At 40.9% G+C, this 16,026-nt stretch overlaps 1 protein-coding gene across 21 annotated transcripts in view; it reads left to right on the forward strand.

The window, feature by feature from the left end:
- The window catches only part of Dennd1a (DENN domain containing 1A), a 462,364-nt gene that overhangs the window by 188,900 nt on the left and 257,438 nt on the right, over window positions 1–16,026 (forward strand). For 19 of the 21 annotated variants that reach the window (XM_048813081.1, XM_048813091.1, XM_048813093.1 and 16 more), the window contains 3 exons: window positions 3,950–4,019; window positions 9,310–9,390; window positions 13,568–13,621. In XM_048813081.1, the coding sequence (XP_048669038.1) occupies window positions 3,950–4,019; window positions 9,310–9,390; window positions 13,568–13,621 (205 nt within the window). The remainder of the gene's footprint in view (window positions 1–3,949; window positions 4,020–9,309; window positions 9,391–13,567; window positions 13,622–16,026) is intronic. The other 2 variants (XM_048813083.1, XM_048813089.1) reach the window with 1 other exon arrangement.

Consider the following 16,026-nt stretch of genomic DNA (forward strand, 5'->3'; position numbering starts at 1 on the left):
TTAGCTCTTCTTGGGTTCTAATATCATTGCTCGTCAGCCCCTCCACTGCACATATATGCTTTCTTTATCCCAACACAAATACTGACCTTGCTCTTCCTAAGCTTATTAAAGTTAGGCCACCCCACATGGATATCTTCTTTATCCTGCTTGGGCTCTGACTTTCTGTTTACCAAGAAGCCCTCCTTACCCTGCTTGGACTTCAACACACTATGCCAAATCACCCCTCAGTGGGGTGCGCCCTCCCCCCCAACTCTAATCCTGTGTCAGGTTGCCTTTGTGGGAGGTTAGTCTCCTCTTTCACTTGAGCGCTGAGATCATACTGCAGATTACCATTCTCACAGTTGGCCTCTTCCTCAACCTCACCAGCTTCTGCCACTCTTCCTCCACATGCCACCACATACCTCTATCTTGCTCATGCTCATGAAATGGCTTTGAAATGGACTGCCAGGAAGAGAAGTGGGAGACATTTAAAATCTGTGAATGGATTTCTCTACTTATGACAGTGGATCCCACAAATTATATTCCTACAAAAAGGTCAGTCATCCATGTACACACCCCCAGTGGGAATGATTATCCTGAACAACACCCATCCTTCAGAGTGAGATTAGAAGAGCTGTCTATCCTCAGTTGAAAGTTCAGCTCCTGAGTAGCTCACCAGGCTGACATAAATGAAGCATGGAGGCTTTTCGTTCAATCTGTCCCCAAACCCATGCCAGCTGTTTTGAGTCTACACCAGTGTGGCCACTATATTTTGAGGGCCACTTCAGGGTGATTCTTACCATTAGTCCTTGTTATAGGAGTGCTGTTTCTAGAACCTGCTGCTGCACAACTGCTAAGGATGCAGTGCCCTTCAGAGACCATATGGGAAGAAGTCCTGTGGCACTACCCGAGCTCTTCTAAGTTTAGGGCTTTGTATAGCCTCACAGAGAACAAAATCTTTGCATTTGACTGTCAGGCCTGGGAGTGAGGACAGAGCCTGGGATAGTAAGTTACCTAGCCATGGTTGTGAGGAAAGCTTGGATCTAGGCTGGTGCCTGGGAAGCAGCTGCTCCCCTGAGAGCTTTTGCTCTCTATTTATGGGGTCATGATAATGTTACACTACAGTGTTCTAAGCACCCCCAGAAGCCTAAACTAACAAAGCACTTGGGAAGAGTTCCCAGTTTCTCTTGCCCAGACGTTTACGCTCTGCTGTCCCTTTTCCCAAGGAGCACTGCAGCCCTCTTGAGGCTTACTGTTTGTCACGTTGGCCCTAGCCTTGAATTGAGCCCCCCATACAATGGTCCACTACAGTCAGGATGACAAAGGTTGTATGAAGATAGCAAGCACAGCAAGACCAGCGAGGGTTGGGCCCTTTGGGTGGCTAGGGAAGTGCAGGGTAATGGAGTGTTTGTTTCCTGTCTCTGGACCAGGAAGTGTTGTTTACTCACTGATGACAGATGCACACAGAATGGAGGGGGTGGTCTCCATGTCCTCACCTGCAGCCTCCAGGCAGCTGGGGCTAGGGTGCCAGTGCTAATGAAGCAGGACCGGAAACCCACTGGACAAGGCTCAGCTGTGAACCCTGGCCTCACAGTCGGGAACGCAGAGGCCCTTTGAAGAAGAAGACAGCTGGGTTTTGGTTTCAGACCTTAACACTGCCATCACTAGATATTCATCTGTCAGCACACAGGGGACAACATGTGGGGAACAGTTGTGTCCAGTCAGGCCAAAGGGAGAAAGAAATGGATGATTTCCAAACTACAAAACTGCCTGGGGCCAGTGGTTCTGCCTTGCATAGCCAAAAATAATTGATTTGGTGAGGTGAAGGCTGAGTGTGAGAGGTTGGACTGTCTGCATGGGCCAGGCGGTCCTTGCCATGTTGCCTTTAGCTCACAGCAGGTGAGGACACTGAGGCTGGAGGTTCTATGCCTAAGTTGTACAGGACGACCTTGCTTGTCTCCCAGTGCTCCAGTACAGACTGCAGTCCTGAACTGGGGGTGAATCCAGCCTGCCCACTGCACTTTATCCAGCATTACTGAAATGAGCTCAGCTTTGCTTTCATTTACTTGAGGCCAGTATTTCCTCCTCTTGCTCTTTTTCCTCTCTCCTGACTTCCAATTGCTGGATTTGACTGGTGGTATTTTTCTTTCAGGACAAAAAAAGTATTTGTAATCCTTGGTTGAATTTGTTTACTAAGAGTTCTCTAATCTGTGCAGTTTACTTCTGAGGGGATTTCTTGTTCTACTCTAATGGCTTTTAACTCACAGAGGTTTATTTAGCAGAAGAGGAAGGGAGCAAGTTATCTCCTGCTTAATCCCTCTTGAATGTTTACATTTCTCAGCCAGAGCATGGTGGAAAGTTGCAGCATCCATTTGCTCTGTAATAGTCCATATGTGACTGCCAGAGCTGATGGAAACATATTAACATAAGTGATAATACTGTCATAGAAGTGAAAAGTTAAGTTGCTTATCAGTATATTTTGATAAGCTACTTAAATTTTACAGTAGCATGTGCTGGCTTCAGACAAACGTCATTGATAGGGGATTGTGCACTTTATCTGTCCTCTCTATTGCTTCTCACTTCATTTATTACCCTCAACAGTGCAGCTGGTAATCTGTACAGGGCACTGATCCCCTCTCCCAGGCAGGATGTCACATCTGTGCTGTGCCTCAGGTCCAGCTTTATCAGTAACGGATGCTCTTAGCTCAACAGGCTGGACATGTGCAGGCTGCAAGTACTTGGAATGAAACTTCTCCTGTGCCTGTTCCACGTAACTCTGGAAATGTTCCTTTCCAATAGCAGACCCCTTCAAAGTAGTGGTAGAACTTCTTGGGACTGGGGTAACTTTTCCATACACAAGGGGACTTTGCCCTTAATCTTCATCTACTTGTATTTGTTCAGTAAATTCTGAGCGCCAACTATGCACCATGCTTTATTCTTGGCACAGAAAGTGGAGAAAGATGCCCTTCTTCCTTCTTACTCTGTGAGTAAGCCCTAGTCTGTTGAGAAGGCATGTGCACCATTGAGTGCTACATCATGTGGGGACCAGGGCAGCACAGGAAAGAGGGAATTGGCATACGATGCAGGCATTCAAGTGGAAGGTTTTCAGGAAGATGAGCAGAAATCAACTAGACTAAACCACAAAGTTCAGAGGGAGATGAGGACTGAGGTGTGCTCACTCAGGTAGGCCTGAGGCTACCTGGATATTCTTGGAGTGAAGCTGCCCTAAGAGTCATAGGCACAGGGCCAAGTAGAGGGAAGAAAGACAGGGAGGCAGTCCAGGGAAATCCTGATAAGGAAAAGCCTCCCCAGCCATCCTAAAAAATGGACATCATTGCAAGAATTTAATCCAACGTGTGATTTTGCATTTCTGAAAGACCATTCTAAGAGCCCAAATGAGGTCTGAACTTCAAGGCCAGGCCATCTTGTGAGTTTAGGGAAGTGATGGTCAGGACATGGGGGAAGGCAGTGGGGACAGAGAATTAGACATTAAATCTACGGTCAATATAGAGTAAGTTCATTAGAAGTTGGTCTAGTGTACCAACACAAGTAGTTTGGGGCATGCAAGGTCTGTGGGACTCCTTGCAGCCATCATCAGTGAGTGTGCTGTATGTGGCTGTGTGTGTTCAATCATGAGAAATTGCATGGACACTTTCCTGGGGACGTTGGGTGGGGTGGGAGAGGCCTAGGGCAACACAGAGATGGAGTCTGATTGCAGAGTCTGCTTTGAATTTCTTCTCTATGAACCTGGTTTAGCTCTGAGGCATGGGAATAATTCATAATGGTCATTTAATCCTCTGCCTTACAGAAATAATTAGCATTTCACCTGCCTGTGTTTTCAGGACAGTCTATGACAGGAAGACTCTTAGGGATATAGAGAAAATCTGAAATGTATCAGTCTCGAATTAGGTCTCGGTTCAGATTTTTGACCTGCATACTAATACTTCCTGTGTTTCCTCTTCTTCCCCAGCTATCTGCCCTGGTTCGAGGTATTTTATAAACTACTTAACATCTTGGCAGATTACACGACAAAAAGACAGGTATTTGCCTTTCTTTTAAAAATTAATTATTTTTTAACAAATAAATTTTAAATCATGATTATGAAAGTAATAAATGTCTTGTATTTTACCAGAACCTTTACTAAAAAAAATCAATGCATGCCCACTAGAGAAACTTTGGGAAATTCAGAAAATAGTGGGAAGGAAAAGAAAATCACTTCTCACCTAATCTTCCCTTATTCTTTTCCCAAAAATAAATATTGCTATCTTGTTGGGTTGGCTTTTTTCTTTAGTTTTTTTCTTTGAGTTAAAGAAATAATTAATAGATCTTAGCATTCACAGAGTTAATATTCACAATTTCTAATATTCCTAAGCAGCTCTGAAAGTTCATGACATGTATTAAATTATAATTTTGCTGAGGCGCAAATTTGAATTGCTCACATCATGCTGCAAATCTGGGGTTTGCAGGTAATGCGCTTTAGTGGCACGTGACCTACCCAGCTGCCCATGCTCCCATTTTGATAAAGCTTTGTGGTGTTTTTTATGCTAATTTTTTAAGGATTTGAAAATTACTTTAAAAATTCAAGTGTACCTTACTATACTTTTGGAAGAAATGGTATGCTGAAGTAGCTCCATGGATGTCAAAGGTCACCTGGAGCTGTGTTTAGACTTGTAGCCCTTGGTTGCAGAAACTATTGTAATAGGCTCCCTTCTCCCATGCTATTAAAAATACTATAAATATTTTTGGTGACTGCATGACACTGTATCATGTACTTTGCAGCTCAGTGGTACAGTATCTCTGGGTTCAACACCCAGTTCTAGAAAGAAAAGAAAGAATGCATGTATCTTATGACTCAGGAAGGGCTGGGTAGATAGTACTTAAGCTAGTACTTGGTTACTGAAAGAGTTTTCTCTTATTGGGAATTTTAATTATTTGGAATTTTTTACTATTATAATAAATACAGCCATTAGCATCTTTGAGCATAAAGCATTTTCTTCATTTTGGATTGTTTCCTTAAGAGGTAACCCCAGACACACGTGTAAGCTCAGTGTATATAATGTTTTTGAAAGAATTCGACAATTGCTTTCCCAAAGAATTGTACTGTTTTTCATAAAGGATACTTCACCAGCAAGGTACAAGAGCCCCTGGGTCACAGTGCTCTCATCAATGTTATTTGATGAACTCGTTGTTTATTTGATAGCTAAGAGTCTTATTGTTTAATGGCACTTCTTTGATTGTTAGTAAGTTGAATATTTGTCCATATGACTAACTTTTTATGTTTTTATTTTTGTTGGACTAAATTTTTTAATTAATTAAAGTGATCCTATTCTTAAATGTTAAAGAAAAATGCTTTTGTCTATAGAATACTAGTTCTGAGAAATATTCCATAAAAAACAACTACTATGGTTTAGCATGATCAGGTTTGAGGAGTGAAAGCCATATTTTCCTTCCTTAAGATTTACATAATGCAGGCCCTAAGAGGTCCTGCAGAAGAAAAAAAGTTTATTAAGCTGGGGTTGTGACTCAGTGGTAGAGCACTTGCCTAGCATGCATGAGGGACTGGGTTCGATCCCCAGCACCACCTAAAAAACAAAACAAAACAAAATAAAGGTATTGTGTCCCTCTACAACTAAAAGTATTTAAAAAAGAAAGAGAAAAAAGTTTGTTAAGCAGTGCTTCTCATCTTATTTAATCCCAAACCCTTTTTGTTGTATGGCAAAAAAGCATTCAGAGAGATCACTGTGTTTACCTGGAACACACCTTGGGAAATGCTGTTGCCTTCAGGAAAGGTGGAAATTGTGTGTATGCTAGGTAAATCTTTTGAGTTAGATTTATTCACTAGCAAATGCATTCTAGAGGTCACAGAAAATGGAAGGAAAATCTAGTACAAATGGTTCTCTCAATTGCTACACATACTCTGAAAGAAGCCTAAATGTCAGGGACTGTCATAAAATAAGTGACTTACTCTTTGATGAAGATTATTAGGAGATTGTGTTGAGTCTGATCATCAATTCAGTTATAGTTATCTTTAGTCAAACATTTAGGATTTTTACTCAAGGTTGAAAGATGTCTAACAAAATTGTATAGCACAGAGACTCTTAGCAGTTTTTGAACTGCATATTAACTCACATACTTTCTTTTGTATTCTCCAGTTTTTTAATAAACAACAATAGAAATTAGTATTCCTAAAAACATCTTGTTCAGGATATGGCAGTGCATACCTATAATCCCAGGTCATCCTCTACAACCTAATGAGATCTTATCTCCAAAAAAATTTAATTAAAAGGAATGGGGATGCAGCTCAGTGGTACAGTACCCCTGGGTTCAACACCCAGTTCTAGAAAGAAAGGAAAGAACGCACATAACTTATGACTCAGGAAGGGCTGGGTAGACAGTACTTAAGCATGGGGGAGACCAGATATCACCCTGTAAAATTGATGCATCTGTCCTCGGCTATTGCTCCAACAAGGACTCTACCTCTTAGAGTATTGAAGGCTAAGATCATACAACTGTCTAGTTTGTAAGGTGTTGGCCAGTATAGGTAAGAATTTTTGTTTAAAAAACTAAACCACGTCAAAATAGAATGCCTCTCCCCTTAAAACAAACAAAACAAAACCCTTCTCCTATCCAACAGTCATTGGAAAGGCTGGGTATGGTAGGCTTCTATTTGGGGTGTGTGTGTGTGTGTGTGTGTGTGTGAGAGAGAGAGAGAGAGAGAGAGAGAGAGAGAGAATATGAAGAGAGAGAATGAACAAGAATGAGACCACGACCTTTCAGCCTGGGAAGTCAGAGCCTAAGGTGGGGGATCAGGGTGTTTTTTTGGTTCTTAGCTCCAACATGGTTATCAGATCCTGAATGGAACACTGAGGGCATCCATGTGGAAGGGAGGGGATGGCAGGGTAAGGAGAGCATCTGAACTGCAGATTAGTGTGCTCAGAGTATTGGGCTGGGGTGATGAGGATACGTATGTAGGAAAGTGGGGATAGTGGCATATGGGGATATTGGAACTTAGGTGAGATCTGGGAGGATCCACATGGAACAGGAGGCAGCAACAGTGGCTCAGCAGTGTTCAGCAGGAAGGGAGGCTCCAATTTGTGAGGGGTGAAGAGTAGAGACTCAGTCCTGGAGGTCAGAGGGCAAGGTAAGCCTCTGGGTGGGGAAGGAGAAAGGGACAGTGATAGAAGTGTGGTTCCATACAAATAACTAAATATGCTCAGAAGATAGAGGCAAGATGTTTCCATGCTGCAGACAGGATAATTTGTGGAATATAGTCATAAATATATTTTTAAAAAAAGGAAATTTGAATGATTCCTATGTTGGACTGGACTTAGAGCCATTGGTGTGAACCCAAGGCTTTTGATAACGTGAAGATAGATCCAGAAATAAATAGAGATGTTTGAGGCCTATTGTGGGTCTGTGTGTATTATGCTCCCCAGCTTTATCCACTGAAAGGGCCTGGTGTCAGCAACCCCAAGCAGCAGTGAACATTCCTGGTGTTCAGATCCTAGTTCCTAAATACCATTCCCTACTAAAAGAGACCAGGACTCCTTGAAGAAATATCTGATTCCAGGTCTGGGGCAGGGAAAGTATAGGATACGCCTAGAATATCTTTATTGCCCTAAAGTAAGGAAGTACTCAAAACATGATGGGGAAATGTCAGACACAAAAGTGAGCTTGAAGAGCCACCAGGTTTCCACTGGTCAGATCTGGGAGTGTCAAAACAAATATTGATAGCAAAAGATTGTAGCTCACTGAATAAACTGGAAACCATGTGCCCAGATAATATAAATAAGTAAATGTATAAATTGAAGTTTCAAGGAATGGAATCTTTACATAAAGCATCACTCCACAAAATATTTATTAAATACATAAGGAAAAGTGTCACCTCACAGTAGAGACATCAAATTAATTTGTTAAATGATCAAAACAAACATCACTGGTAAAGGGACAAATTGAAATTTTAATCATAAGAAAATATCAGGCAATTGAGAATCATTCTACAATGGGTGGGGCTCACTGTCCAGGTCATATAAATCTAGGAAGGACTGAAGGCTGCTCCAGAGGGAAGACTTGAGCCTCATAATTACCAAAGGCATCAGAGGATTCTGCTCTGGATTTGTGTCTGTGAGGGTATTAGTGGCACCCTTGGCAAAACTTGACAGGCCCTGAGAACTGGAGGCTCATGCTGCATGCAGGATAATTTCTTGAGTATGATGATTAACTATAGTTATGTGGGAGATTATTCTTGTTGGGATCTATTGATGATGGGTCAATGTCAGCAACTTGTCCTCAGTTCAGGAACTAGAAGGTTTTTAATACTGTTTCTACAACTGTTCTGTAAATTTAAGACTGTTGTAGAGCAAAACATATATACACATAAATTTATGTCCCTCCTCTGTGAGAAACTTGTTTGATTATCAGAGTTCAGGTTAAAACAAGCTTATAGTTTGGACTCACCCTCTTTTTCCTTAGGTTCAGTGCCCAAAACAGAGACCGCTCTGGGCATGAACACACCAAATCTGATTTGCTGCCAGCTATGCAACTTACTGATTTGAAACAAATCACCTTTCAGAACCTCAGTCTTCACATCTGTAAAGTGGGGTGGTTGGGCAGATCAAGTGCATAACAAATGGATACCAATGTAAACTTTCTGCTGTTATGTTAGCACAAAGAATTCCATGGATTGAGAAGAGAAATGGCTTTTGGATCATTCTGAGAGCAGTGTTTCTTTGAGCATTTTAAAGGCGAATCTGTTTTAAATTGAATAATTCGTACTGCTTTGTATGTCATTCTGTTGTTCAGTTTCACTAATTAAAATGCACAGCCACCATTCTCTATTGCCTGCTGGGGTACTTAGTTCATTTCTGACTTTCCATAATCAGAGGCTGCCATGTGTACCCAGTGAACACTCAATAAAATTAATTGAGGGTAATGATGAAGACAGGATCCACAGTGTCATCGTTATTTCTCCCAGCCACCCCCGCTGTGGAAGCTCAGATTGTTTGCATTTAAAAGTTGTTGCTATGGAATTGAGGGGAAAGATTTGCTGAGAGCTTATGGTATATGATCCATAAAAGGCGGTCATGGTAGGTGTCTCACTGAGTAGAAAATGTCAAACTCAATGTAGGAGGATCTATTTGGCTCCTATGTTTGAGCCATACGCAGTGTCTTTAGCCCAATCCTGCTTGAATATCAAACCTATTCCTGTTCTGGGGCCAGCATCTCCCCCTCAGCCATGAAGGCCCAGCTCATGTGTGCCCAGATATTCTGTAGGTGTCTTACTAAGAACTCAGCTTTGCTTTTGTTACTTAGGCCTTTTATTTCTTCCAGGAAAGTCAGTGGAATGAACTTCTTGAAACTCTGCACAGACTTCCCATCCCTGACCCCGGAGTGTCTGTTCATCTCAGTGTGGTAAGTGGAGCAGAATAGCAGGTATCCCTGAGAAGGCATTTCGTTATGAACAGTCAGAGGGACTTGGGCCAAGAAGATTGTCTTTTCTCATCTGTGCCTCCCCGACTCCTACTCTGAGAATACTCAGAAACCTCTAGGCTTCGAGGAAAACCAGGAGGTTGAATTTCTTCCTTTCTCTTAGATTTCACAAGACACCGAGTGTCCCAGTGTCCTGGGGCTATTCTCTGAACATCACTCCTTCACTAGCATCTTCTCGATTGCAGATGCTGGGCTAAATAAGATGACTGGCCCCTGACTGCGACTTTAGCCCCTGGCCTGTGCTCCCTGTATCACCCTTTGTCCCCCATGCTGCTGCACATTTCCTCTTGTTGAAGGCCACCCTACACTCTCAGCCTTCAACAACACCTCTCCCCTATTTGCCTGGTAGACCACACATATCCTTCATAATCAATTCTGATTTATTTCCAGAGAAATTCTTCCTTGACTTTGCAGGCTGAGGCTAAAGCTTTCTCCTTTGCCCCAAGCATCTGGCACACTTTGCAGTGCATACCTCCACTGTATTGGAATGATCTATTTTCTTTTCTCCCTCACTGGACTGAGCATCCCTTGAGGACAGAGGGAGAGTTTCTGGCCTACAGTGGTAATCATTTCTTTTAATGATCCCCCCACCACCCTTAGCTACCAGGGATTGAATCCATGCTGGGCAAGTGTTCTACCACTGAGCTACATTCCCAGCCCTAGTTTTGAGACTGGGTTTCACAAAATTACCCAGGCTGGTCTTTAATTTGAAATTCTCCTGCCTCGGCCTTCTAAGTAGATAGGATTACAAGCATGAACTATCATGCCTAGCATTTTGATTGCTTTTAAATATATGCATGTTTTACAGTGTGCTAGAATGGAAAATCCTGTGAACTATCTACTAGAAGATTTCAATCCTTGTAAACTATTTTTCTAGTGACCTAGTGAAATTAATCAGTACCTTTAATTTTGTGAGCCTCAATGTCTTCATCTATCATGTAAGGCATCCTAAGAGGTATATGGGATCTTTTTCATATTTCAGTTACTGGAATTCTCCAGTTCCCTAGGTTGAGCCCTTGTCTCTAAGTTCATTGAAATTTCCTTTGGCCAAGTATTGATTATTATCCAGAAGCTATTTCCCCTGTGTCATAGGAAGTATTGGCCCAAGAAGTATTCACTTTCCAACTTCATTAGAACCACATACAGTGTTGGTATTCAGTGGTTAGGAAATTGTCTAAGGAAAATTAATATTTCCTATAGCTTTTTTTTTTCAGAATCATGATAAAATTGGAAACCATATTACTATCAATAACTAATAAAGTTGTTGTTAAGTTTCTAATTTATACTAAATCTGTATCCCTAATATGCAAAACACTGCCACAAAATAGGTACTAACATTTTCATTTCATAGACAAAAGCTTTAGAGAGGAAAGGTTACTTACACATTAAAGTCTTGTGGTTTAGAAATGATAAAATTTGAATTTTCAACCCAGGGCTAATTTGAAAGCCAGTGCCCTTTCCACTATGCCACGTTTGTTGTAAGAGGAGAGGAGGGAGGGTTGAAGGGATTTATAGAGGTTTTTACTCATTTTATTCGAGCATAGGAAAATACCTTATTACAAAAATTCTTGTAAGTCAGATGGAAGTGTCTAGAAAAAAATGAACAAATGGTCTTTAGACCTGCCCAAGTCATTGCTAAAGCTAAGCAGCCCTGCCTTTGTCTCTCTCTCCCTTTTCCTAAGCAGCTTGATCTCACTGCTTCAGTCTGTAATGACATCCGACAGGTAGCTGTAGAGTAGCCCAGCTGGGTCACCAGCTGCTGGGGAGGAAGGGCCACTTCTTCCCCCAAATGGTTGCACAAGCGGCATTCTGCCAGGCCTCAAGGACAAGCCATCTCAGGGGCAGGAGGAACTGTTGGGGTGTGCATCTGTTTCATGTGAGTGGATTCTAGGAATGTTTCTGACCTCCCTTAGTCCCCAGCATTTCATGGGCAATGGAGCAAGATAGAATCTCAAAGGACAGCCTGGGCACTACTTGGTTTTGGAATTGCAACCACTCAGTATTTACAATCCATTGCATTTGCATAGGCAGGTTTTTCTTTTTTCTTCTTCACTAGGAATTCCTCTTTCCAAATTGCTTTTTCTGATTTTGAAGGGCTGCTCTCATCTAGGTTATAAATCTCAAATGTTAATAAAATGTCATTCTTGGAATTTTGATTTTTAGTTGCTCTCTACAAAAGAATATTTCCATGTGTCCATGTGTCTGATATAGGTTCTTGAGAAAAATAGAAATAGCAGTTGGGAGCAATTATCATTTTATGTTAAAATACTATTTATTGAGTGCTAAGCACTTCATATATATAATGTTTGTTCTTTACAACTACTTCAAAATAGATATAATAATTCCCATTTATAGATTCTAAAACTGAGGTTCTCTGTTATTAAATGAAGTTGCCTGAGCTCACATACCTACTAAGTGGACAAGAGTTTTCTCACTGTGCCAAGCCATTAATTGATGATTCTATCACTGTATGTACATTTGGTGCTGTACATTTCCTGATGCTCCCTTCTTAGCCATTTGGTATAGAAGTTGGTATTTCATGGAGTTATTTTGAGCCTTGTATTTTGTTTTTCTCATTTTAATCCTCATGTTAAGTTGAATTAATTGTTGACTAGTTTCCATGCTGCACCATCTATTGTGATACTTCATAGGTAACATTTTGGCATAGACACACAGATTTTGGAATAATGCATTGCAGAAGTTTTTAAAAATATTTTTGTAACACTTTATTTTTACTTTCAACTTTTTTATTTTAATTCAAGTTCCATTAGGCATAATTTGCACATAAAAAGCACAAGTATAACTGTTTGTTACAGTGGAAAGGGTATAGCTCTAATTATATGGACCTGGCTTCAGTTCTGATTTTGCCACATATTAACTGTGAGATCTTAGATGAATTACCTACCTCTTTGAACATTAATTTATCCACTTGTAAAAAGTAGATAATATATACTTAAAATTTATTATGGAGATTAGAGATAATATTAGATCTATACTATCTGACATAAAGTCTTCCATCTAGTATGTGTTCAATAAATTTCTGCTAAATATTAGACAAGTAGCTCATACTGTTATTGTTGTCATTGTCATTGTTACAATTGTCCCTAGGGCCTTTCATTTCAGAAAATACAAATCATTGTTCTAGAGACAATTATTTTGCAGTTACCTAGGAATAAAGGTTTGGGGGAGGACTTCCTGAAATGTCACTTGGGGGTCCAGGTCTAAGTTTGAACTTAGACCATGGTTAAGTTGACCCTCTCTGCATGTGACCTTTTCTAGCCTTTCATAGTTCCATCTTTAATTGACTAGCACCAGGCTTTTTCCATTCTTGCTTGCCATTGTTCTGAGTCTTTAAGAGCAGCAGAGGCAGTGTCATCAGTTCAGCCTGTTGTCATTTAATTCAGAGACACACTTGTTACATACATGGAGATGTCCCATTCAGAGTCTTTGAAGAGGTCAGTTTTTCAGTTCTGCTGAGTCTCTAGCCACCTTCACTGGCAATCCCACTGGAAGGCAGTAGGCTTCTTTGTGGAGTGTGCTTAAGTGGACAGATTCTCCACTCTCAGCCATCTGCAGTGGTCTCAGCAGAGTAGCCCTTGAGCTGGAGTTGTTCTTAACATCACCTGGTTCTTCAGTGCAGATTTTGGCCACAGTTTATAGATGGCTGTAATCTCAGCTGTTGAAATGAAACAGCAGGTCTGGTTGATGAAGACCAAGGCTGAGTAAAACTAATGTGATTTGGCCCCTAGAGTCCTCTTGTCTCTGAGCAATAAATTTTGAAACCTGCAACTTTTGTGTATTTAGGAACCTATAAATATTACATGGGAATTTAACCTTTAACTTTTTCATTTATATCCCACAAAGAAGTTCATCTCTCCTAGAAAAGAACTCTTCTACCAAACTCAAATTTTCATGTATCTGATTTAATGTAACATTATCCTAAAAATAAAATTCATAGATATTCCCTATGAGTCATACTCTGTCTCCTCTTATGAGTAAGGAAGTATCTTTCAATCATATACTTGAATTCTGAGCAGTGTGCTTGTTATATAGTTATACATTCTTACAAAAATACAGAGCTTGTGCTTTTCTTTTCCAGCATTCTTACTTTACTGTGCCTGATACCAGAGAACTTCCCAGCATACCTGAAAATGTGAGTACTTGGGAAGAAAATGTTAAATTTATATTCTTTGATTTCTACTTATTTTTTAAATTAAAGGATTATTTTAGAATGTAATTGTGAAATTCTCATTTTTATAGTTTTTTAAAAGAATGCATTAGCAGGGTGGTACAACCTGTAATGTCTGTGGCTTGGGAGGCTGAGGCAGGAGGATCACATGTTTAAAGCCAGCTTCAGCAACTTAGTGAGGCCCTAAGCAACTTAGTGAGACTTCGTGTCAAAAAAAAAAAAAAAAAAAGGCAGTGAGTGAGGGCTGTGGATGTGGCTCAGTAGTTAAGTGCCCCTGGCTTCAATCCCTGATACAAAGGAAAAAATAAGGCATTATAAAAACAAATATAATAGGAAAAATGTATTATAAAAGCAAAATGTTGAAAATATAGAAAGTAAAAAGACAAGGAGAGATGTTCCTCATATGTCTCAAAGGTAAATCACCTATTAATGTGTCAATATCTCATTGTAGTCTTTTTAGAATATATTTTTACATAGTTAAATCACTTATTACATGAGTGTCTTTCTCATTTCATTCATAAGAATCATTTGTATTCACTACATAATATTCCATGTGCTTATCATTCCTCACTGTTTAAGTTTACTTATCATTTCTCACTGTTGTACACTTACATCGTTTCTCCTTTCTATCATAAATGAAATGTTTCCATATGAATAAAATTCCATGTAAAGGTTTCTTATTTTAAAATAGTAGATTACTTCAAGTAGAATTGCACTTCTGCTTCTTACCCTTGTGTAATTCATTTTTCAGAGAATAAAAGTGTAGTGGGTAAAGCATGAGGGGCTCCTATCTTCGCCCCCTGAGGGCTTAGGAGCAGTAGATTAAAGTGCAAGAGCAGATGGTCCATATCTGCCCTCTGAACAAATTCAGTGACATGTTAAGCCTCAAGGTATGTTTTCAAAATGTTTTACTATGATTGTAAATAGTTCTGTGTGTGATCAAATATAGAGTAGCCACTGAGGTACTTGGTTCCTTTTTTAACAATTGTGGTAAAATATACATAACATAAAATTTACCATCTTAACCACCTTTAAGTGTACAGCTCAGTAGTTTTAAGTATATTCATGTTGTTGTGCAATATGTCCATCTCCAGAACTTTTTATCTTGCAGAACTGATGCTCTGTACCCAGTGAACAACTCCCCGTTCCCTCCCTCTCCCCAGGTCTTGACAACTCTTAAATGGCATGCAGAAATGAAATTGTACAACACTTGCTTTTTGTGCCTGGCTTATTTCACTTAGTGCGATATCTTCTGAGTTCATCCATGTTGTTGCATTGTCAGAATAGCCTTCCTTTTAAAGGCTGAATGAAACTGCACTGTGTATGTATACCCACATTTTGTTTATCTATTCATCCATTGGTAGACATTTGGATTGATCCCACCACTTTGTTATTGTGAATAATTCTACTTCGAACGCTGGTGTACTAATATCTGAATCCCCACTTCAAATTCTTTTGAGTGTATCTTTGATAGCAAAGAGGTGGATGGAACGTGGGTATTTTTTTTTTCACATTAGGTAATTAAAAATTCATATCAGAGTTCCCATTGCAACTCCAATAGCTAATGTTTATTGAATTCTCCTGTTGTCCGATAACGTGCAGTACATTTTCCCATTTACCTCTCTTATTAAGCTTAGATGGTAACTACCACAATTATTTTCATTTTATATAAGAAAACAGGAAGCGAGAAGGAAGATGGCGGCGAGGGGAGTGCATTGACCCTGTGTGCTGCTTCACTGTGTGGGAGTATGACAAGTCAGGACGGCTAAAGGATATCTTGTTAGAAATTTCCAGCAATAGTGGGGTGCTCCGGAACCTGGAGGAAGGATTTCCATCGCACGAGGATCGGCTACGGGGACTCAAACGCGAGAGGTTTGTCGCACGGAGGGTAACACTGCTTATTCAGCAAATCGCCCCTCGGCTAGAGTCTGCAGCGCGCGCTGGGAAGCAAGGAGATAGCGACGCAGGGATACAGCGCTGCAGTTTCTGCCAGCCGTGCAAGCACCGTACTCAGGGCTGAATTCTGGGTTCGAGACAGGGGAAGGAAGCAGTCCATCTCGGTTCTCCACACCGGTCAGGCCACAGAGGAGGCCAGCAGCCACCATGTTGGAGAGCTGACGTCACCATACCTGTTTTCGACTGACCGCAGCTCATTCATCCATAGAACAGGTAATTTCAGGCTGCAATTCGCCTGCGGCTTGCAGACAGATTGCTAGGGTTCAGTGCCTGGGTGCTTCTTAGAACCTGATCTTATCGGAGCGAACACCGAGCGCGGGGCGGCCCAGTTCCGGCTCCCGGAACTGCCCTGGCCCAGGGCCGCGGAGCCTGCGGAGGCTGCTTCTTGGACCCTGCTCCTATCAGAGCATACA

This window comes from Marmota marmota, unplaced genomic scaffold, assembly GCF_001458135.2.
Source record: "Marmota marmota marmota unplaced genomic scaffold, marMar, whole genome shotgun sequence".
NCBI classification, from domain to species: domain Eukaryota; kingdom Metazoa; phylum Chordata; class Mammalia; order Rodentia; family Sciuridae; genus Marmota; species Marmota marmota.